The 24,814-nt window shown below is 41.5% G+C and overlaps 1 protein-coding gene across 21 annotated transcripts in view; it reads right to left on the bottom strand.

The window, feature by feature from the left end:
- Positions 1-24,814, bottom strand: part of CALD1 (caldesmon 1) — a 235,953-nt gene that overhangs the window by 103,994 nt on the left and 107,145 nt on the right. For 18 of the 21 annotated variants that reach the window (XM_069588433.1, XM_069588416.1, XM_069588418.1 and 15 more), the window contains one exon: positions 2,388-2,499. In XM_069588433.1, coding sequence (XP_069444534.1) covers positions 2,388-2,458 — 71 coding nt within the window. In that variant the 5' untranslated portion in view covers positions 2,459-2,499. Of the gene's footprint in view, positions 1-2,387; positions 2,500-3,166; positions 3,772-16,814; positions 16,826-24,814 lie in introns of those variants that run through there. The other 3 variants (XM_069588422.1, XM_069588436.1, XM_069588423.1) reach the window with 2 other exon arrangements.

Below are 24,814 nucleotides of genomic sequence, written 5' to 3'. Positions count from 1 at the left end.
TTGCTGCCATCCATTTTCTGTTTTTGTGCTACCATTGCTACATTGAGTCTGCCCAAGCCAACTTCTCTAATGATAATTTTTCTCCCATTTTGAACAAAGATTGGAGTGTCTATCTTTCAATGCCTGAAGGAAATCTCTTTTTTGGATGTGGTTTCTACCTGAAATTAAGCACTCTCCCCATGCTTACCCAAGCATGCAACACTTCCCAGTTTCCCCTTAAAGTTCCCCAGACTTATAATCTGTGGGATTGTCTTGAGTTTCTCCCTCTCCTGAAAGATTTGCTAATTCTCCCTCTAAAGATGCTCACATTTGATCTTCATTTCCATATTTGCTGCCCTGATTCAGTCCTCATCACCGTGTGTTCAACACTAACACTTCCAGTACCCCCACACTCTAGCCCACTGTAGATAACATCCCACAGTATGTTTTCATTCTTGGTGAAGTCTCTGTTGCCTTTTATATGAAATAGAAACACCCAAGATATACAAATCTAACTCATTCTTCCCTAAGCACTCAACAGGTTTCTTGCACCAGGATTCTTATTCCCACCTCTGAGCTTCTGCAGATGTCACTCCCGCCTCTCCACAGCACCCCCCCACCCCTTGTATTCATTCATCATCACCATTGTTAACTTCCTCCATAACTCTCCACTTCCAGGGAGCCTTTCCTGGCTAGTTTCATCGCAATATGATAACTGCCTTTTCCTGGCATTAATTTTTAGTTCTGGTTATATCGCTCTGTTGTTTCTTACTTGTTTAGCTAAGGATAATGGTTTTGAAAAATAATAACATACAAGAAAGATGGTACAAATGAGCCTGTGTGCAGGGCAGGAATAGAGATGCAGATGTATAGAAAGGATGTGTGGACACAGCGGGGGAAGGGGAGGGCGGGACGAACTGGGAACATCGCACTGACATGTATACACTACCATCTGTATACTAGCTGGCTAGTGGGAAGTTGCTGATTGCATGGAAGCTCAGCTCTGTGCTCTGTGATGACCTAGGGGGTGGGATGTCGGGGTGGGGTGGGAGGGACGCTCAAGAGGGAGGGGATATACGTGTATATATATAGCTGACTCACTTCATTGTACAGTAGAAACTAATGTGACACTGTGATGCAATTATACTCCAATAAAAAAATAGTAACATACGTTTATTTATGTGCCAGGTACTAGTCTAGGCCATTTATTAAGTTCAATAATCTTCACAACCACCACAGAAGCTCCATAGATATTATGCCTATTTTACAAAGAAGGCAGCTGTGGTGTAGAGAGAAGTTACTTGCTCATGGCCACAGAGCTCATAAGTGAGAGGTGGGATCTGAACCTATGAAGCCCAGGTACTGTTCATGGTATCATGTGGCATACAGCAATCTACTCTGACCAACTTAATCAAAGGCAGTAATCTTACCTTCTTCTTTTGAATTCTCTACACAAATAAGTAGATCCCATGCTTTAAATCCTGGAGGAGGGCACAGCAGCCCACTCTGGTATTCTTGCCTTGAGAATCCCCATGGAGAGAGGAGCCTGACAGGCTACCAGTCACAAAGAGTCACACATGACTGAAGCAATTTAGCACATGCTTTAAATATATTTTGCTATCAGTGTAAGTTTCTAGTTTTCTACTACAGAATCACTAAGGTATTATCTTATTATCATCTTTTGGAATTACTAATATTATGAGGCAAATTTATTTGATTTTAAATAACTGTTTAACATATTTCTTTCTGTGAATGCCTATTCTGCTTTCTCAAATGAATGTCTGAGTTAAGTCACATTAAATGCCACTGTCCTTTGCTCCAAGACCTAAAGATTTAAAAGATGCCTTTATGTTCTGTGTGTTGTATGTCACTGCTTTATTTCCCCAACCTGCCCTTGAAAGTCAACACAACAGAGGCCTCACACAACACAACGACTTTCAATTAGAATCTCCACAATAACACACTCTGCCAGCTACCAACCCATAATATGTCCATTACTGGATTTGGCTGCTTTTCTCATAAGAATAAAAATTTGTACGGAGGTCCATCCGGATCTTACTGCCTTTATTCTTTCAGACTGAAGACTTCCATTTCCTAAATGGTTTCAGTATTCAATATTTGTCATTTTTTTTTTGGCATTTCAATATTACAAGTGATTTTAAAACTTTTATCCATACATTGTCTTTGTCATTTAAAAGTCTATGGATAATATGAAAGACACAGATTAAATCTCCAATCTCTCTTTTTCTTGATGTTTGTTTGCCCAAAATTTAGAGTCTTAATGGCTGGGAATATTTTCTACAACTGCTTTTGCAAACAGTTTAGTGTGCCATATATTTGGCCCTCGAGGCCAGTGATCTTCGAGGCCTGAAACCAATATTGTGGATAACAGAACAGAGAAACCTTACCTTTCTGCTTCCAGACGCATCTCTTCTCGCTTTTGCCTCCTGAGTTCTCTGCGACGTTCAAAATCATCCATGGTGTGGGTTCAGATTTAGGGAGACCAGAGAACGTCTGGATCTAAAGGGGAGGAAGCAAAATCGATATTATAGATGAGTCATCTTAGCCCCTCACCATTATTTTATCCCCCTTTTCTTTATTCTTAAGAAAAACACTTTAGAAGATGAATGAGGTAGCCAGTGATCAATTTCGGACTCCCAAGCCAAGCTGTGTCCTTTATGTGCTAAATTCAGTCCCATTCATGCAACTTAGAGACAGATAAGTAAAATCTCAGAATCACAGGGGTTTTTTTTGTTTTTTTTTTTTTAAAGCAAAGACCTTGAGAGACAGGTCTGACGACTTGAAATATTGCTGGGATCACTCGAAAGCTACTGAATGATCTTGTTCTTTGTAACCTGCTGAACTACAGACCAAAGTTATAAAAATCAGTGAACAAAGAAAGAGGAAAGGGGAACACAAGTGAGAAAAAGAAAAGTGGCAAGACAAGGAATGTCTGGAACTAAGAGAAAAGCAGAAGTAAAAAAAGAAAGAAAACAATACAAGCATCTAGGCATCATTTGCATATCCTAAAAGAATAGTAATATCAAAACGATAATAAAGACCACAGCAAGAGTACCATGACTAAACAGTGCAGCAGCATTTTTCAAAGCAGTTACATATGATCAAACTGTTTTCAGAGCTCAGAAGTCGCTGCTCTTTGTAACCCAACCATTTTCTTCTTTCCTACCTCCTCTGTGATGGTTTTAATCCCAGAAAGATCTTCCCTTTCCAGCTCTTCAACTGAGAAGTCCGCTTTTCCTGCGTCTCTGTGCCATGGAGTCAAGTATTCCAGAATTCCCCTGCAGCCCCCAAACCCAAAATGACTACCAGAAAAGGGGAAGCGGGCTCTTTTTGTCCTTGCTTTGTTTACAGAGCTGTCAGTGGTTAGTTAAACTCGGCCTGGAATCTGGCATTTAAGGCCTGCTTGAAGATTGTTTCCTGTGTGGAGCGGGAGGCCTCCACTTCCTCTGGAATCCTAGACTCTGTGCTGCACTCAGATCACAAAAAATATTTTCCAGCCCTTTCTGTGCACATGAGACAAGCCATTTGCCCTGCGTAAGAAGAGAGAGACGGGCAAAACCTGAAGCCATCCCCTAATGGCATCTTTGTGTGAGGGAGTGAAAAGCAAAACCTAGACTTTAAGGCCAAGTTCAGAAACCTTCTGAAATCACTAGATGCTTTTATTTTTCCAAGCATTTTCCCCCTTAAAAAAATCCACAAAAACAAAAATAAAATCTTAGCCAACCAAAACAAAACGATACAACGTTTGAATTCCGCCTCCCTTCTTATTCCCTAAGGTATTATTTATACTGCTCATAAATCCTTTAGAAATTCAAATTTGGGTGTTTATTTGGGGATTTTTGACTTTTCAGTGTTTTTCTATCTGCCTCTTACAAAGAGTTCTTTCCAAATATTTAGCTAGTTATAAAGGAAAAAAACCCGTTTGCTTTTTTGAAAAATTACTTTCAGCAACCAAGAAAAAAATTTCTTTATATTTCTCAGTCTGATCTCTCCATAGTTATCAGAATGGAAAAAAAAGAAAGTGGTTCGAGGGTCTCCTGAGAGGCCACGTGTCTCCCTGGGGTGGGCTCCTGTTCTGAGCACAATGCAGGGTGCGTGAGGACTGCCCTGGGAGCAGCGGGACCAGACCTCCGTGACCTGAGAGCTGGATGCAGTGGGGCAAAGGCTTCTCCTTCCTGCCTTCAGTGAAGTCTTTTGTCGTATATACACCACTTCTGGAATAACTATAGCAACAGCAAACAGAAACGGGAGAAAGAGGTTCTGTCTGTAAGCAAACAATTTCACTTTTCTTAATTTATCTAAGTAGCTTAAAGAGCAGCCTCTAAGCCTCTGGGTCTCGCTCCAGCCTCCTTAAGCCGAGGAGTCGTGCTGGTGTTTCGCTGGCAGCCGCGGCTGGGTTTTTTCTCAGACTATGCCTCTAGTGCAGGTGCCTAGGAGTGGTGAAACAAACATTTCCAAGCAGGCCGAAGATGCGCACGGCTGGCAGAGCCAAGCAGCATCCTGGGGCATTCCGGGAGTGCAGCTAATTAACATCACATGGTCACTGTGGTTGGCCACCCTCACCGGCTCTCGACCCACGCAAATTTTTTCCCCGACCCATTCCGTCCTCCTACTCCTCACCTTCTATCGTGTGTGTGTGTGTGTGTGTGTGTTTGCCACTCAGTCATGTCCAACTCTTTATGACCCCATGTCCTGGAGCCTGCAAGGCTCCTCCGTCCAGGGGATTCTCCAGGCAAGAATACTGGAGTGGGTTGTCATTCCCTTCTCCAGGGGATCTTCTGACCCAGGGATCGAACCCGGGTCTCCCACATTGCAAGCAGATCCCATCTTTTATTATTGGGGTGTTTTTCTCCTTCAACCGTATAGGAACTCTACCTAACCAGGTGTTTGCTCGTTGAATGAAGTAAGGCACTAGGAGGAGGAGAGAGGGAGTGAGCGCTCTATGAAGCATTTATACACATGATGGCTTTCTGGGCTCTGCTTGGCGGATGTGTGACGGGTACACTTGAGGTGGTGGAAGAAGCACATTTCTGTACCGGGTGGTGCGGGATGACTGTCACGTGCTGTGTTTGGGGGGAAGTTGTCTGTGCTTGTGAAAATGGCTCTTTGCTGGTCCCACTGTAGGATGGAGCTGGAAGTCTTCTCCATCCTCACACCCTCATATCATCACAGAACTTCTCTGAACCTCCCTGGCACTGTTCCCCGTAAGGGGAGGCACGTCTGGGGAGAACTGTAAATGAATTTCCCCTTTTGGAAGCAGCAGCTCCCATGTCCTCAGCTAGTAATCTCTCATTTCCTCCCTGACCCCCAGTCGATGCTGAACTCCTTCCAGTAACATTGGACAGGAAACAAACTCTCCATCAACCAAGTGATGACATGTCAAGGCAGAGAGCTTCTGTAAACAGTGGAGCTCATGAGTGTCGCAAGTGGACAGAGTAGCTTGATAGACAGACGCAGACGAAGGGAGATATTATCCACGAATGTGACAGATGGGTTCTTGAAAAGCTTTATGAAAATCTAAATTTTTGTGCTGGGGAGATTGTAGTCATGCTACTGAAAAACCTTGGTGTGACTCCTTTTGTCAAGGGAGAAAAAGCATTTTACAAAGGCAGGAGAACCATCACCTACTGATATAACTGTCTTTTCAATATGGGTTCTCAAATACCAGATTTTCTTAAAATAGGGCATGTCTATGCTGGTACAATTAAGGAGTAAGTCAATGTCAGAGATTTCAAATTACTTAACATTCTGCCCTTCCTTTGGGTAACGGCACTGCCAAGCCGATGATACAGGTGACTGGCGCCGTGAGTGACCCTCCTGTGTGTCTATCACGTGGCTCACCTCTGTGCCAGAGCAGCCTGAAGCTTCCTCCTTCCCTTTTCTTCTCTCTGCTTTCTTTTCTCCTCTCAACTTCTTTTGGGGGGATGGGGAGATATTTATCAATAGCTCTTCTGTCATTTCCTTTTTTTATGTGTCTCATTCTGTGATACTTTCTTTGTTTCCTCCCTTATTCATTTCCCTCTCTGTATTGGGAATTAAAATCTACATATTAAATCCAATCTAGGATTCTTTTCCTTAAAAATATTGAGTTTAATTTCCAATGTGCATCTTTCAATCACGAATTCTAACTATTATTATATTTTACCTTTGCAAAGTTTTTTTTCTTTTTTCCTTAATGGATATGTGACCTTCACTAGAGATATTTCCTGAGAAACCTTTATAAGGAGAACTAGTTTCTGCTTTTGTTTGGGACAGGGTTGGTGGAAGGTAGGAAGTCATCTTAAATGTGTATATGTGTGCACATATGTGGCTGTGTATGTGTTTGTGTGTGTGTGAGTGTATGTGCATGTATTAATATGTGTATTTACACACATGCACACAGGTGTAAAAATAGTCAAGGCAGTAGGTGGTAGCTACTACTGCTGCTAAGTCACTTCAGTCATGTCCAACTCTGTGTGACCCCAGAGATGGCAGCCTACCAGGCTCCCCTGTCCCTGGGATTCTCCAGGCAAGAACACTGGAGTGAGTTTCCATTTCTTTCTCCAATGCATGAAAGTGAAAAGTGAACGTGAAGTCGCTCAGTCTTGTCTGACTCCTAGCGACCCCATGGACTGCAGCCTACCAGGCTCCTCCATCCATGGGACTTTCCAGGCAAGAGTACTGGAGTGGGGTGCCATTGCCTTCTGGTAGCTAGCTGGCCAGTACTGGAGAAGGAAATGGCAACCCACTCCAGTGTTCTTGCCTGGAAAATCCCAGAGATGGGAGAGCCCGTGGACTGCCGTCTATTGGGTCGCACAGAGTTGGACACGACTGAAGTGACTTAGTAGCAGCAGCTGGCCAGTACTCCATTATTAAGGGGAGAAATATGTAGAGAAAGCTAGGTTCTATCTACCTTCAAATCATCATAGACTGAATGGTGAATGATTGCAGGAGGTCCTTGGAATTTGGGGCAGTGCCAACAGTGGTCTCAGAACACATCAAGAATAAAATCTGTTGTGTCAGGGACGCTAAGTCACTGCAACGTTCAAAGGTAACCAACATGAATCAAATATGTGCTATGTGCTGGATCATATTTTTTAAATTAAAAAAATTTTTTTTAATTAATTTTTTTTAGTGTAGTTTTAAGTTGAAGGAACAATGAACTGGTTCAAAATAGGGAAAGGAGTACATCAAGGCTATAAATTGTCACCTTGCTTATTTAACTTCTATGCAGAGTACGTCATGTGAAACTTCAGCTGGATGAATCACAAGCTGAATCAAGATTGCTGAGAGACATATCAATAATCTCAGATATGCCTATGATACCACTTTAATAGCAGAAAGTGAAGAGAAACTAAAGAGCCTCTTGATGAAGGTGAAAGAGGAGAGTGAAAATGTTGACTTAAAACTCAACATTCAAAAAACTAAGATCATGGCATCTGGTTCTATCACTTCATGGCAAATAGATGGAGAAAATGTTGAAACAGTGTCAGATTTCACTTTCTCAGACTCCAAAATCACTGCGGACAGTGACTGCAGCTATAAATTAAAAAAAACACTTGCTCCTTGAAAGAATAGCTATGACAAACCTAGTGTGTCAAAAAGCAGAGACATGATTTTGCTGGCAAAGGTCTGTCTAGTCAAAGTTATGGTTTTTCCAGTAGTCATATATGGCTGTGAAAGTTGGACTATAAAGAAGACTGAGCACTGAAGAACGGATGCTTTTGAACTGTGGTGCTGGAGAAGACTCTTGAGAGTCCTTTGAACAGCAAGAAGATCAAATCAGTCAATCCTAAAGGAAATCAAGCCTGAATATTGCTAGGAAGGGCTGAAACTGAAACTCCAATACTTTGGTCACCTGAGGCAAAGAACTGAGTCATTGGAAAAGACCCTGATGCTGGGAAAGATTGAGGGCAAGAGGAGAAGGGGGCATCAGAGGATGATATGGTTGGATGGCATCATTGACTCAATGGACATGAGTTTGAGCAAACTCTGGGACTTAGTGAAGGACAGAGAAGCCTAGCATGCTGCAGTTCATGGGGTCACAAAGAGTTAGACATGACTAAGTGACTGAACAACATAGTTTAAGGAAAAACTGAGCAGAAAGTAGAGTGTCCATCTATTCCCTCACCTTTACCCCCACCTGGTGTTTCTGTGTTTGCACTGAACTGTGTATTCCCCACCAAAAGATATGTTGAAGTCCTACCCCCAGCACCTCAGAATGTGACCTTGTTTAGAAATTGTGTCTTTGCACATGTAGTCAAGTTAAGATGAGTATTAGGATGGGCCCTAATCCTGTATGACTGGTGTCCTTATAAAAAGGGGAAATTTGGACTTAGAGACAGATATACACAGAGGGAAGATCATGGGCAAACACATGAGAATATGGTGCAGCAGGAATGCCTCAGGCTATGAGCAGCTAGGAGTGAGACATTCCCTGGGGTCTTCAGAGGGCCCCTGCTGACACTTTGATTTCTAGTCTCTGGAACTGTGAGATAATAAATTTCTATTCTAAGCCACCCAGTTTGTGGTATTTTGTTACAGCAATCCTAGCAAACTAACACAGCCCATTACTAAAATCTTGCAGTGGAACATTTGTTATAATTAACGAGCTAATATTGACTGGTTTTTGTCACTCAGTCACTAAGTCATGTCTGACTCTTGGTGACTCCATGCACTGTGTTACACCAGGCTTCCCTGTCCTGCACTGTCTCCGGAGTTTGCTCAAATCAATGTCTGTTGAGTCTGTGATGCTATCTTCTCATCTTCTGCTACCCTCTTCTCCTTTTGCCTTCAATCTTCCCCAGCATCAGGGTCTTTTCCAGCTCTCACGTCCATACATGACTACTGGAAGAACCATAGCTTTGACTATACAGACCTCTGTCAGCAAAGTGATGTCTCTGCTTTTTAATATTCTGTCTAGGTTTGTCATAGCTTTCCTTTCAAGGAGCAAGCGTTTTAATTTCTTGGCTGCAGTTACATCTGCAGTGATTTTGGAGCCCAAGGAAAGAAAATCTGTCACTGTTTCTACTTTTTCCCCTTCTATTTGCCATGAAGCGTTGGGATTGGATGCCATGATCTTAGTTTTTTGAATGTTGAGTTTAAGTCAGTTTTTTCACTCTCCTCTTTCACTCTCATCAAGAGGCTCTTAAGTTCCTCTTAGCTTTTTGCCATTCAACGGGATCATCTGCATATCTGAGGTTATTGATATTTCTCCTGGCAATCTTGATTCCAGCTTGCGATTCATCCAGTCTGGCATTCCACACGATGTACTCTGCATATGTTAAATAAACAGGGTGACAATATACAGCCTTGTTGTACTATTTCCCCAATTTTGAACCAGTTCATCGTTCCATGCCCAGTTCTAGCTATTGCTTCTTGATTGGCATACATGTTTCTTAGGAGGCAGGTACGGTGGTCTGGTATTCTCATCCCTTAAAGAATTTTCCAGTTTGTTGTGATCCACACAAAGGCTTTAGCATAGTCAATGAAGCAGAAGAAGATATTTTTCTGGAATTCCCTTGCTTTCTCTACGATCCAACTAATATTGGCAATTTGATCTCTGGTTCCTCTGCCTTTTCTAAACCCAGCTTGTACATCTGGAAGTTATTGGCTTATGTATTGCTGAAGCCTAACTTGAAGGATTTTGAGCATAACCTTACTAGCATGTGAAATGAGCACAATTGTCCAGTACTTTGAGCATTCTTTTACACTGCCCTACTTTGAGACTGGGATGAAAAGTGACTGACCTTTTCCAGTCCTGTGGTAACTGCTGAGTTTTCCAAATTTGCTGACACGTTGAATGCAGCACTTTTACAGCATCATCTTTTAGATGTTTAAATAGCTCACTTGGAATTCTATCACCTCCGCTAGCTTTTAAGGCTCATGTTTACATTAAGTTTCACACTTTGGCACATTCTACAGGTTTTGCCAAACACATAATGTTATGTGTTTACCATCACAGTATCAGACAGAATAGTTTCATTGTCCACATTCATGCATTTCTGGCTCAAATTTCAATTCCTTTATGCCTTTCCTGAGGACTCCAGTTTGGTAGTGATATCTCACTGCTTGAATATCCATCATTCAATTTTGGTAATTAATAATGTACTGCCTTGCCCTGGCTTATTAGTTGTTCTAACTAGTACTTAAATATGTTACTGATTTACTTTCCATATGCTTTCATTCTTAAGGCCACTTATGAATAGATACAGCCTTTTAAAAGCTCTTTTCACTCTTGGGACATAGCAGGCATTCAGGAATTGTAACTGATTTGAACTATTAGATTTTTATTCTTGATTTTACCATGCTGAGAGTGAAAAATGTAACTCAAGCTGAATCATCTCTGTGGTTTACTGACTGATTAGTGTTTACAAAGTGAATTAAAGACCAAGGTAATAGGCTATATATGAATCTCAAAAGTTATATAAACCCACATTTGCAGTAGTTACACAGTAGATCTGGCAGTGTTTTCTTTCTGACGAAAGAAAATGAACTTTTGTCCTTAAAAAAAAATCAACTTATCAATCTGCTTTACTCTTTTCTCAACTAAATAGTTCATTTGGGACTCAAAAACCAAATAAACACATAGATTCTAACATACAGTTTGGACTTAACTTTAGCTCAACCTTCACCATTTTGCTCCAAAAATCTGCACTACTTTTTAAAAAATGCAATCACTAAGACACATGTGTCAAGACCAGGAACACAGAAATAAAAATGAATGGGATCAATCTGAGGAACTCTGCCTTCTCAAGTTGTTTCTTTTCTCTCATCAGTGGAATACAGAACACAAGGCCCTACTAAGAGCAGATTACCATGTTATGACCTGTTTTTCTCTTTCCTCTTCTGCTCAGTCTTTCGTTATTACTTTTTTTCTCTATTCATAATTTCTCCACTTGCAAAACAGGAGAACAGAAGTCTTAATGTTACAAAAATCCATGTCTTCATGGCCCCCTTTCCACCTTAGGAGGGGTGGACACTGGGCGTTTCAGATGTGAAGGGATGGCGTTTCTCTACACTGGCCTCCACACTGGGGAAGGCCACGCACTTCGGAATTTTATGTCTCATCTCCAAGCGTTACTACCCATTTGGAGCACTTCAAGTTGTTCACAGTCCCGTGGCATTTCACTGATCTTCCCAAGTAAGAAAAGTAGAGTCACCTCCATTTAAAGAAAGAAGACTGAGACAAATAGGACTGTGGCATCAGCTCCTGCACCACAGCCCATCAACGGAAAACCAGGACTGGTATTTAGACTAATCTCTAAACCAAGCTGAAACGTTTTCTTATAAGAGAGAAAGAATTAAAAATTTGGAATACTATTCCTTTGGTACCCTTTTCGAGAGTTTGAAATACTCTTTCACAACAAACTCCAGGAAACTTAGACCAAAAGACACAGAACAGAACATATCAAATCAGCAAAGACATATGGTCACTGTTGCTCTCTTGGCCCAGAAAGAAGAGAAAAGCATCAAAAGTCATGGGAGTGAATTGCTACGGCAAAGACAGAAATTCTCCACCAATCTAGGCCCAGGTGAGAAAAAAATGCATAGCTATGCTTTAAAAATTCCTAAATGTGCTTTCTAAATGCATACCTGATAACAGAGGCTAATTCTGATGTCATATCAGGGTAGGATCTTTGTCCCAGTGGACCTATCCAACTATGGATGGGGCTACTGAGAAAATGTGAACCCAATTACTGGAAATAGTCAGGTAGAGGTGAAATGGCCATCTGTTTAGGGTTGTAGTGGGAAGCTATTTTTTGAGATTCTAAGGCTGTGTTGCTCAATATGGTTGTCACTAGTCACAGGAGGTGATTTAAATAATCAAAATTAAGTAAAATTAGAAATTCAGTGCCTCTGTCTCACCAGCCCCATTTCAAGTGCTCTGTAGCCACATGTGTCTAGTGGCTTCCATGCAAGACAGCACAGAGAACATTCAATCATCACAGAAAGTTCTATTGGACAGCCCACTGTAAGGCCTTCCAACTCCTAAAATGAAGTGACTTTACCATGGTGTTATGCAGTTCAGAGACATCTCTGTCTTCAAAAACCTTATGTCTCCTAGAGTAGACGGAATAGAAATGAGGGGTATGGTATGGGCCAGCCTCTCAAAGCAGGGATGTACTTATTTAATCCTCTCATCAGTAACTTCTTTGTTGATCTATGAGATATATTTCAGATCTGCAGTCTTGCTGTTCTGAGCACACTTGCAACTGAGAAAGTGAAATGACTGCTCAGCTCAAAAGAAGCTGAGACACTGTCTGAAGAGAGATCACACTTCGAATTGCACAACAAGACCCAAGAGTGGCTTACTTGGAACAAAAGGTCAGAGGCCATAGGTCTTCACCAATTATAAACATGGTACGGAGGTCACCATATTTTACATAACAGTTTAGTTTTCCTTGTGCATGACTCTCTGGCCTTTCCAGTCTACTCAGCTATAAACATATCAGCAACGCATGAGTTTGCGTCTAACATTTCCAATTTAGTGATCAACAACAAGATCCAGAGCCTTACCTAGGTATCCTGCTAGTACAAGAGATTAGTAAGGTGACAGAGTTTAGATGTACTCAGTTGTGTCTGACTGTTTGTGATACTATAGACTGTAGCCCTTGGAAGAAAAGCTATGACAAACCTAGACAGCATAGTAAAAAGCAGAGACATTACTTTGCCAACAAAGGTTCGTATAGTCAAAACTATGGTTTTTCCAGTGGTCATGTATGGATGTGAGAGTTGAACCAAAAAGAAGGCTGAGTGCTGAAGAATGAATGCTTTTGAACTGTGGTGTTGGAGAAGACTCTCAAGAGTCCCTTGGACTGCAAGGAGATCCAACCAGTCAATCCTAAAGGAAATCAGTCCTGAATATTCATTGGAAGGACTGAGAATGAAGCTGAAGCTCCAATACTTTGGCCACCTGATGCAAAGAACCTACTCACTGGAAAAGATCCCGATGCTGGGAAAGACTGACGGGAGGAGGAGAAGGGGACGACAGAGGATGAGATGCTTGGATAGCGTTACCTACTCAATGGACCTGAGTTTGAGTAAGCTCCAGGAGGTGGTGAAGGACAGGATGTCTGGTGTGCAGCAGTACATGGGTCACAAAGAGTTGGACATGACTGAGTGAATAAGACTGTAGCTCACCAGGCTCCTCTGTCCACGGGATTTTCCCAGCAAGAATATGGGAGCGGGTTGCCATTTCTTCCTCCAGGGGATCTTTTCAACCCAGAGACTGAATCCTCGTCTCTCACAGCAAAAGCAGATTCTTTACCACTGAGCCCATGGGGAAGCCCATAGCAGGACACAAATCCATTTACACTGCTGCGAACAATCCAACGGTATGCCCTAGTGATACTTTGTACTGGCGACATTTTTGCACGTGAAGGACATGTTATTACAATCAGGGGATTAATTTTTCCTTAGTAAATTGTTCAACATCTATTCATAATGATCATCAAATGCACTTACTGTGTTTTAGAATTTTGAAGCAAGTTAGAGACTATATTCTAGGAGTTTGTAATCTAAGGTGATAAGCTTTGAAGCCAAACTGAGGGACATTATCCATTATGTCTCTCAAATGTAATAGATACACATTTTAACATATAAATCTGCAACGAAGTTAAATAACAAATTGAAAAGTGCCTAGACCGCTTCTTCCTCCCTTTCTCATGAGTCATTTAGATGGTAGTTTCACCCATTTATTAGTTTGGGAATTTCTGGACTTTCCTTCAAATAAAGAATGGCTCAGAGTGTAAATCCGCTTACGACAAGCAGAGATGACAGGATCTCTGACTCTTGTACTCACTGATATGAGTGTTTACTGATACCTGTATTATTGGAGCTTGCATTTTAATTACTGAACACATATCTGTCTTCCCTAGAAGGCTGTATGGAGAAGGAAATGGCAACCGACTCCAGTATTCTTGCCTAGAGAATCCCTTGGGAAGAGGAGCCTGGCAGGCTATAGCCCACAGGGTTGCAAAGAGCTGTACACAACTGAGCAACTAACACACAGAAGGTTGTAATCTCCTAGTGATAGTCATTCATTTTTATCAACCCTCAAAGTTTTTAACTATTTTTTTTTCTTATAGTCAGCACTAAGTTCACACTTGTTGAATTAAAGTGAGTTCCAGGGCATTGCTTATTTTTGGATTTAATTGGTAAACAGAGGAGCTTGGCTAAGACATGATCAAAAGGTCATGCCTCCAGTTGAACTCTTAGTAACCTTGGGGATGGTGGTTCACTACAAAGCTCTATTTTATATTGAGACTTGTAGTTGTGGTTGTTTTCTTCTAGTAGAAAAGAAACTTGTCTTAGAAAGACATTCTGGTTTCAGGAAAGAAGGGTATTAGGCCTTTGTAACTGAGGGAATTTCTGGGACGTTCAAAGGAAAAGGAAAGAGAAGAGATGACAATGAATAAGAAGAGAATCAGGGTTGAACACATCAAATTTCCAAGGCCTTTGGAGACGCCTTGCCACTCCTCCATCATAATTAGAAAACACTGACATTCAGAGCTGATTTAAATGCTTCCATCAGTCTAAAAAAAAAGTGTTGCCTGATTTTACTCTGTAACCATGCTTGGTAATTAGAAACATAAGGCCCTGTTCTGGGTGTTTTCTCAGGAACCTACCCTCCCCAGCTTGGTGTCACTACCCATTGGCTACAGGACCTTTATCTTTTCTCACCATCTCTCTTAGGAGCTCCTACCCAGGTCACAGGAAGAGTGTGAGGTTGCCATGGGCATTCCTGGAAAACCTGGAGACCTCCGGCGCCACTTCAGACTCTAAAATACACGGAAGAAACTCATTTTGCCTGCCTGTTTCCTTACTAAAGCTCTATAAATCTGTATTGCATTTGGAAGGTAGCAGTTCAAGTACGGCAAGATAAGCATTCAAACCAGAAGATTAAAAAGAAGGATCGTTGCAATGACCAGCATGAAATAACATCCTTATTTGTTTCTGAAAACAAGAAAGCCATTTCATCAGTGTCTTCTAGAGTACCTCACACTCTTGCTGGGAAATCTGTGTTTTGCAAAATGTGGATCAGAATATGATCTAAGAAGCAGCAGCAGCAGCAGTTTTTCACTTCTGACAAAATTCACAAAGAAAATGGAAAAATACTTGTAATCAAGGGCTTCAACTCAACAGTCACCTAGCTTGTCAAATTAAAACATGTGGCAACCACCTGCCTAGCGTCTTGAACCAACGATAACTTCTTGTTTTTCTACCTGACCTGTAATCTCTTCCGAACACATTTGCATTTTCCAAATTTTCACACTTAAACAATGCTGTCCACACCATGTATAAAGATGACTAAGCAACTCTGTATTAAGTAACCAAAGCGAGTCCTGCCAGTTTCAGAATAATTAAGTTTCTGCAGTCTAATATAAACAGTTCCAAGAACTACATGCGGCCTACCAAAAGTATATATTACAAGTAGTCAACACTGAGGCCAGCTGGCAGACAGATCAACCTATTAAAGTAGAATTGTTCAGAATTCAGAGTATTATTTTTCTTTCCTCCCATTATTTTTTCTGCATCCAACTTTGTTTCTTCGGGAATGTTTTCAAGTATACAAAGCAAGAAAGTGTTGTGGAATTGCACCTCCTGTAAATGAATGAGCATTTCTCTTGAGATTCTTTAGAACTCACAAGTAAATCCCATTTCAATCCTGTCTACACAGACCATAACAGTAAAAGAGAGAAAGTGAATCCACTTTGTCCCCACTCAGCTAAAGTGTTGGTATTTTGCTTGACCATCAGAAAAGTAAACGGTGACCACCAGACAAGTGAAAGAGCACAGAAAGCCACATGCCCATCAGACAACTGAAACAGCTTTCTGACTGTAGATCTTTGTACCGTCTCTACCAGGGAGCTTGCTGTGTCAAAAATTATTACAAACAAGCCTAATGTCACAGGTTTAATCCTACCAGGAATGAGTTAACTATTTGAGAGGAAAAAAAAGTCCTAAACTGTTGCCATGTGCTTTGACATTAATCTTGGCCAGCTACATTGCAGATGTGGTCTGACAATTTTCAGTTGAGAGAACATAGAGATGATTAGACCACCCCCTCCCACCATGACCTTCAGGAGAGAGTATGCCCAAATGAATGGGAGTGTGTCATCACACAAAAGGCTTCTCTATATTCAACTGAATTTTAAGTCCTAATGTCTTCTTCACTGTGTTTAAATTCATGTATATTCAAGAGATGCTGAAACTGAAGCTCCAATACTTTGGCCATCTGATGTGAAGAGCCAACTCATTGGAAAAGACCCTGATGCTGGGAAAGCTTGTGGGCAGGAGGAGAATAGGATGACAGAGGAGGAGATGATTGGATGGCATCATGGACACAGTGGGCATGAATCTGGGTAAACTCTGGGAGATAGTGAAGAAGAGGGAAGCCTGGTGTGCTGCAGTGCATGGGGTCGCAAAGAGTCAGACACAACTGAGCGACTGAACAACGACAACAACAACACACTCAAGACTGGTAAAGGCTCTACACCCGTCATCACAATCAAAACTTCAAAAACAACATTCAACAAATATTGTGAATTACCATTTGCTACCTTGCTGGGTGTGGCAAATAGGTTGTGAATGCAACTACTCTGCTCTCACTGTGCTTATGGTCTGATGGTGGAGACAGGCAATAAATCAATGAAATATAAACTGGGATGGGGTTCGGAAAGGAAAATATAAGCTGCTATGAGAGAGAACTACAGGAATGACTCATGGTTTTCTTTGTATTTTGTTGTTTTTTTTTTTGCTTTTTAATATTTTTTTGCAAACTTTCTATTTTGTATTGGGAAATAGCCAATTAGCAATGTTATGATAGTTTCAGGTAAGCAGTGAAGGGACTCAACCATACATATATATGTATCCATTCTCCCCCAAACTCCCCTCCTATCCAAGGTGCTACTTAACATTGAGCAGAGTTCTAACTCAAGGTTTCCTTTGGGTTAAAATAAGATTTAAGAAGTAATAGCTTTCTCAAAAAAGAAAAATGTTAATACACTACAGATAAGCAGTGATAAAGGGAACATAAACATGTGAGACTGAGGTTTGTATTTATTAAATATATATCAGCATCTAGATTGTGCCAGGCACTTGCTCAACAACACTAGGTATTGATTAATTGAACTTGTCTCTACTTTTCTGTCCTAAAAAAAGTGAGTGAAGAGTAAAGTAAAGCAGCTAGTCAGATATGAAGGATGGGGAACTATTCTCACCCTTTCTCTCCAACTTCAGATCCTATACAAGTAATGTAAAAATGATGACCTATCAAATATGGTCTGCCAGAACTGGTACAGACATAGGGAATCCACTTAAGATATAAATTTCACATGGCTAGAGTGGAGGGCGTCTTTCTAGAAACCACCCAACTCAGCGACCTTCCAACAACAAAAGCATATTTCTCACTCGCCACTGGGCAGAAATTTGTTGATTCAAATGTAGCTGGTCCACTTTGTTTTTTCAAATTTTGGTTCATGATTCCAAGAAATGAACAACCCATAATAAATTTACTCCAGTGGCAGAACATCTCATGACCAGCTTTTCTACTTTGAATACCACAAGTAGACCTTTAATTTGTTGACACACAGCCCCTGGACATTCATGAAAACAAGATGTTCTCTTGCTGTTTTTTAAGTTAAACAGATTTAAGTCAGGGTCTCAGCTGAATTTCAAAAACAGATGTTCCATAGCAAAAGGGCTGAACTGACCCCAGCAATGAGAGGCTGTTTCACTTGAACTTGAATATTCTTTTGTTAGGAGGACAAGCGATCAAACCCTGGGACTGAAGACAGGAGCAACCCAAGGTTTACTACTGTCTGCGTTCAATGGCTGCCCTGTGGGTCTGGGAAGACTACGTATCCAGGAGTCTTGGTTTGGGGAATAAGCTAATGCCTGGGAGGTTTAGGTGCCTGGGTTTTGAAGGGATTAGTGAGGAGGGGTGGTCTTTACCCAAGCTCCCCGCACCCCCGCCAAAGCTACCATCCTGTTCCCCTGTGCATCTCAGAGCCCTGCGTGGAATGACTCTACTGTACCCACCGCCTCTCCTGACCCCACGGTCAGGCCACTTCCTTAGTCCTGCAACAATCCAGCTCGTATTTTGCCTCTGGGCCTTTGTCCCTGTTTGCTCCCTTCTGTAACCTGCAGTGCTCTCCATTCCTTCTGCAAACCCTATATGTTTTTCTAGAGTGTAGCTCAGTCTTCTCTTTACTCCAGAAGCAGCCGGCCTTTCAACTCTGCAGCATTGTTAGCACTGTTCTTTTCGATGGTCAATACTATGCAGCTTTGTTATTCAAATGTGTTATAACCTCTCTTTCTCTGGAGCAAATGTGAAGCTGCTCAATATCAGGGCCTGCCTCTCCTTTGCTATGCCCTCGCAGTGCTGGGTGTTTAGCTCTGCCGTTATAGATACACGAGAATGGTTGCTGAACTGAACTTAATGAAAAACTTCTGGCCTAAAAAATCCAAGTTCCAAAAATTCCACACCTCTGGCCATCAGTACCCTTTGCGCTTTCCGGGCAGCTTATAGAACTGTACTTGCTGGCTTCCTCGTGGGCAGCTGGGGCCAAGTGACTACTTCCGGCCAGTGAGTTGTGAGCAGAAGTATCCCGTCACTTCTGGGGCAGACCATTTCTTTGTTGATATGAGATCCTTCAGAGTATTTTCTCTCTCTGCCCTGGGTCCCCAAGTAAGGATGGCAGTGATGTGGACCAGAGACCCCTGCCTATCCAGGGTTACAGAGAAAGCATGAGGGGGCAACCTTTGTGTTGAAGTCACTAAGATTTTGAGTGGTCCCTAACCCCAGCATAACCTAGCTTGCCACGACTTAACCATAGCCATGGTTAAGTTAGTCCATGACAAAAATGATCTTGTGATATGAGGCACTGCTGCATGAAGGTATTTATTCAACTTACTGATTTTCTGTTTCTGTTCTATGACTTCTAACATAGAAATAGGAATGGGTAAGCTAATCAGGTAGGGCTTCAGGGAATAGAAATGGCTCATTGGCCCCATCTGCCTACTCCAATGAGTCATAAAACTGCTGCTAACTGCAGGAGTGCTCACGTGTTGTGTGTTCATTCACTAACACCAGGAATGACAAATTCGAATGCTTTTAAGGACCCAAAAGGTAAATACTTCGAGAGTGGTGGCCTGTGGGGAAACGGAGAAATCATGCATCCCTAAAAAAATTCAAAATCAAAATTTCAAGAAAACCGTGCTGGGCAAAGGAAGCCCACTTGCAGGTCAGTGGACCTCAGGCTGCTTGTTAGTAATCCCTAATTTATACAATCATTCCTTAATGGCTCTCATGCATCAGGCTAGGCAATATGAGGAGTTAAAGGGTAAACTTATGTGAATTTATCTATTAGCCTACATTTTAGATGGAGAAGTTTATTTATTTAGTCAATGGTTATATAGCATGTGCTATGTACCCAGTACAGTTCTAAGAACTTTTTAAGTATCAGTTTAAATCTTTATAACAATCTTTATTGAGTCCATTTTACAGATGGAAAGACTAAGGCTCAGAGAAGGTGTGTCATTTGCCCAAGGTCACAGTTCAGTTCAGTTCAGTTCAGTCACTCAGTCGTGTCCAACTCTTTGCAACCCCATGAATTGCAGCACGCCAGGCCTCCCTGTCCATCACCAACTCCCGGAGTTTACCCAAACTCATGTCCATTGAGTCGGTGATGCCATCCAGCCATCTCATCCTCTGTCGTCCCCTTCTCCTCCTGCCCCCAATCCCTCCCAGCATCAGAGTCTTTTCCAATGAGTCAACTCTTCACATGAGGTGGCCAAAGTACTGGAGTCTCAGCTTTAGCATCATTCCTTCCAAAGAAATCCCAGGGCTGATCTCCTTCAGAATGGACTGGTTGGATCTCCTTTCAGTCTAAGAGACTCTCAAGAGTCTTCTCCAACACCACAGTTCAAAAGCATCAATTCTTCAGCTTTCTTCACAGTCCAGCTTTCACATCCATACATGACCACTGGAAAAACCATAGCCTTGACTAGACGGACCTTTGTTGGCAACGTAATATCTCTGCTTTTGAATGTGCTATCTAGGTTGGTCATAACTTTCCTTCCAAGGAGTAAGTGTCTTTTAATTTCATGGCTGCAATCACCATCTGCAGTGATTTTGGAGCCCAAAAATGATCACAGAGTTAGCAAATATTAGAGCCAGGATTTACATCCAGGCAGCCTAGCCCTTAGATTCTGTGCTTTGTGAGACTATGCTACTTCTCACAAGATGTAATGCAAAGTAGCTTATGGCAAGAACCTCACTGATGAAAAGACCATGTAATTGCCTAAAGGATCCGTACTCGGCTACAAACAACCCTGTCTAGAATTTGTTTCCTGTTGGAAGGAGTTGGCTTGCTTGATGTTAGGGGGAGTCTATATTTGATGTTTATCAATGAAATGAAAATGAACCTTGTTGATGTTCATTTGGGCTTTGGCAAACTAATTTATTATTTCATTTAAGTGGGGTTCACTTTAGAAAATAAGCTGAATTCATCCTAAAGTCTTTAAAAAATAAAACACACTTTGACTATTTTTTTTTCACTTTTTCATTTAATTAATTTCAGACAGGAAGCAAAATCATCTAAGATTATCTGTTAGTACCTGTCTTAAGACAGAGTCAGATTTTGTGGGACCTGAAAATTATTTGGGAGTCCTTTAAGAAAGTGAATACAATATTAAACGTAAAAACTTAGGCAGGGGTGTGACAGACATCTGTTCAAAGGAGGAGCTCTGTGGCTTAAGCACACCACTGGTTTCACAGTGAATCACTCTGGGTCTGTCACCTTTGATTCTTTGAGCATTCTAATAAAAAGTGACAAACCCTTACTTTGCTCTTAATTTTCAATTATTTTGATACTACAGTTATGTCTCCCCCTAAAAAATTCTTCTTGAAAACAGAATTTAGGAAACAAATAAGGCAGGGGACAATTAAGCACCATTCTTCAAAGCAATTTTCAGAAAAGTAGAATTAGAGATATAGCCAGTGCCCTGCAGTGTTTTGCCTGTAAACCACATAATTAAGAATGATAGGTAAACGAGACAGCGGAGGTATATAAAGTATTATGACTCTTTGTTAAGATAAGGCCAATAAAAAATAAATAAAAGAACCAGAAATCACAATTTATGTCAATGAGTATATTATTAGAGTCACTAGATTTCCCACTGCCTTCAATAAAAAAAAGTCCATTTTATAGGAAGAATGAAGGAACACTAGACTTGTTAATGTAGCCCAGACCTAATATAGCACTGGCTAGAGAAGCTCCAATTCAGTATATAGCTGTAGAGTGAATACATTAATGAGTGACTGAATATGTATGTTTGAAAAGCAAGAAAAGGACAGATGGTGCTAATAGTGGTCACAAGCCTCCCCCACCAACCCTGACGCATAACTGCACCTTTTAGTTCTAATCCATTAGCCAGCAAGCTGGGGGAGGCAGTGGATATGTCCCCAGAGTCCCTCATGGTAACAAATGTCTTTATGTTTATACATCTTGAGAGTCTGTGATGGAATCAGATTCACAGTCATGGGTATAATATACTTATGGGAGGAATCTTTTGAAGAACTTGAAGAAAATGCTTTTAGAAGAGCGCCTTCCTTCAGGCCTGACATGTGTTTGTATTCACTCCCTCTCTGCATTCTCTGAATATGATAAACACACTTCTCTCCAAACTCAGGATGCCCCGTTCCACGGTATGTCGTTCTTGGTCATTAAATAACAGGACTTGATATTAATGTTGGCTGTCTCCATCCCTCTTTAACAAAGTGTTTTCAGCCAAAGATATTAAACTAGTCAACCTCTCTTTTCCCCTGTCAGAGAAACAGCCAGCCTCCTGAAATCACAGCTCATTTATACCACATTGGCGTGAATATTCAGACTCCATTTGTCTCCAGCTCTTAAAGACTGGTGTTAGAGTGAATGATAGACATTTTGTTTTGAATTAGCAAAAAGGAGGAGGAAAAAAAAAACCACCCAAGTAATAAGTTTGGCCTTAAAATATCTGTTTCAGGGAATGCAGCTCTGCTTTTTCCTCCAGTAAAAGTTGATTTAAAAAAAATCTAGATTTAATTTGGCGTTAAGTTGGACCTGATACAGAAAATAGTAGGAAGGAAAATGTCTTAGTCTTCCCCCTGCCTCAGACGGAGCCTTTAAACCCTACTGGAGAACTGTTCCGTGGACTAGTGCAAGATGTTTGCAGCTTTGTTTTGTTGAACATCCCAAAGCAAACTTTGGAAGTGGTTGAGTCTGTGTCCTTGAACTGTACAAATCCTGTCACAGTTGGAACCTCAGACTTCTGATAGTTTTGTTTGAGAGCTAAATAGCAGGATCATTCTTTTTTTTTTCCTCTTTATGGCATACTTACTCATGTTTTTTGGAACAGAAGTCTGGAAAGGAGTTCTAGGCAAGAACTCCTGGCACCATTGTTTGTTTTTCTCGCTGCTATCTGTGCCTTGATCTTGGTTTGCCCACCCTGACAAAACCTCTTTCCATCAACAGCCATGCTGGATGGAGGTGCCTCCTAAGGCCAGGTGCAATTTCCTGGCCAAGGAAACACCATCACTTGGCCAAAGCTATAAAATCTGCACATGGTGATGCTGGAATGTCCTGTTACCTTCCTTATCATTAAAGTTTCAAGAACTGGGAAGACCTGAGAACCCATGCTCCTTGAGTCCTCTTGATTTCTAAGCAAACTTGGGCGTTGTTCTGCAGTCACTACCAGAAATCTGTATAAAAGACTTTTAGTGCAAAAGTGATCCCTTCAGACTGTGCTGTAACAAGTACAGACACACTTGAATTAAACAGGAGGCTGAATATTGTGTCAAGAGTGTCCAGAGAGGCTTGTTCTGCAAAACTCAAGAGAAGATAAAGGGAAAAAAACCCCTCTCTTTCCATACCATCTGGAGCTTCAACTGACTCTAAAAATACTGGCCCATAGTGGTTATAAAAACTCCCATTTATGTTGTTCTAAAACAAGGCAAAGCCTGCTAGGTGCTTACAACTCAAAGCACTTCTTATACATGCTCATAGGAAAAGTATCTTTCTCTTCATATCCTATAGCTGAATGAAATGAATAAAATGCAGTCTGGGGGCACCTCTGCTGGCCACTGGCCACCATTCATTTGGAATACCCAACCTAGGCCACTCAAGGATTGCAGAGCTGTTTTCTCTTGACTTCAAAATTTCTCCCTGCTCATTTTACACAAATAGTAATTTATGTAAAATCCACTGACACAGGTGCCATTAGCACTTTAGGTCACTGAGTGAAAAAGGGCATCTTTGTCCTGGCAACTTGAAGAATACCAAGAGGAAAGTATGGAAGTGGAGGGTACTTGAAGAAATCTGGTATCTCAAAGTTCAAGAAATGGAACAGGGTATGTAGAGAAGGAGGAAATTTACAAACCTCTGACAGGCTCTCCTGCTAATAATCAGACAATCCAAAGAAAGATCATGGGTTTCTGCTAGAGAAAGAGAACCAATGGAGAAAGGGGAGGGGGGTGAGCTTGGAGAAGCAAGGAAAAGAAATGACGCTTTAGAAAATAACTGAGAAATGAATGAATAGTTTTCTTCCTTTTGTTTGTATCACACTAAGCAGGAAAAAAGTGAGAAATCCAGGGCTGGGGTGAAGGTGGCCCAATTAGAAATCACTTTTGATGGTGAGACCCAGAGAGGAGAAGCTGGCTATGGCCACCGTGACCCAGGGCCTGGTCCATTCATGCTTCATTAGCCCCCATTCTGTCCTGTGTGTGAAACATGAAAATATCACCAAAACCTCCTTGAAGGCATAGGAAGTGTGAGGAGACCAATGGACTATGGAAGGGGTTCAGTGCAAAGGAGGTACGTTCCCCTCAACTGAGTCCTTTACTGACTGTCTGGACAAGACGATGTTCCATGGCAGAGGCATCCCAGCCACCTGACCTTCTGTCTCTTTGGACACAGAGGAGTCTAATCGTGGACCTCCCCTACTGTCCAGTCTGATCAGCTCTGATTGTGATGGAGAAAATGGTCCTAAAGGGAAGTGCTGATAGCCCTGGGCAAGCAGCTAGGGAGTCAAACACATGCTCATGGGTGGAGTTGGCTAGAGAGGAGCAAGCTCGGGTAGAGAAAGCTCCCCAGGAATGGTTTGGGGCAAAGCCCTAAAGGAGAGGACAGAAGAAGGTATAAAATAGGACCAAAGGAATAAGTGAAGAAATAGATAGACATCCACAGTTGCTAACATGCATGTTCTTACATGAGAAATGCCATTTAGATTTCTTCCTCCTGTTATTCATCAGGAAAACTTTCTACATGCAATTTCTAGTGGCATTGTTAAACCGCTGCTCCTCCCTCTGCACTCTTTCTGGGTGGCCTCATAATTCCTATGTGTAGGTTATGATTATGAAAATTTCTATCTCTAGTTATTACCTGGGCTTCAGACGTGCATAGCCCTTGTATTCTAGACACACACCCTTGGATGTTGCACAGGCCCTTAAACTCAGCAAGTCTCAGTCTAACTCACTGTCCTTCCCTCTTGGCTCCCAAAAGAGTGTTCTCAGTATCTGGAGCAGGTCCATGTTATTTACTCTTTGAGGAGTGAGGTAAGTCTCCCGCCATCAGTAATCATATATATATATATATATATATATATATGTATATATATATATATATATATATTTTTTTTTTCAGTCTCTCTCTCCAGCCTTGACTTATTTCCACTTTTTGGAAGTCAGGAGACAGGCAGCAAGTAAGGAGAAAGCACCACTAATAATCATTATTCGGAGGTAGTCTTAAAGCAAATTACAGGTTCAGAGACTTGTACCTTACCTCTCCATTCA

Source organism: Ovis canadensis, chromosome 4, assembly GCF_042477335.2.
Source record: "Ovis canadensis isolate MfBH-ARS-UI-01 breed Bighorn chromosome 4, ARS-UI_OviCan_v2, whole genome shotgun sequence".
Taxonomy (NCBI): domain Eukaryota; kingdom Metazoa; phylum Chordata; class Mammalia; order Artiodactyla; family Bovidae; genus Ovis; species Ovis canadensis.
The sequence above is the reverse complement of the archived record's forward strand: the minus strand, read 5'-3'. Positions and strand labels throughout refer to the sequence as shown.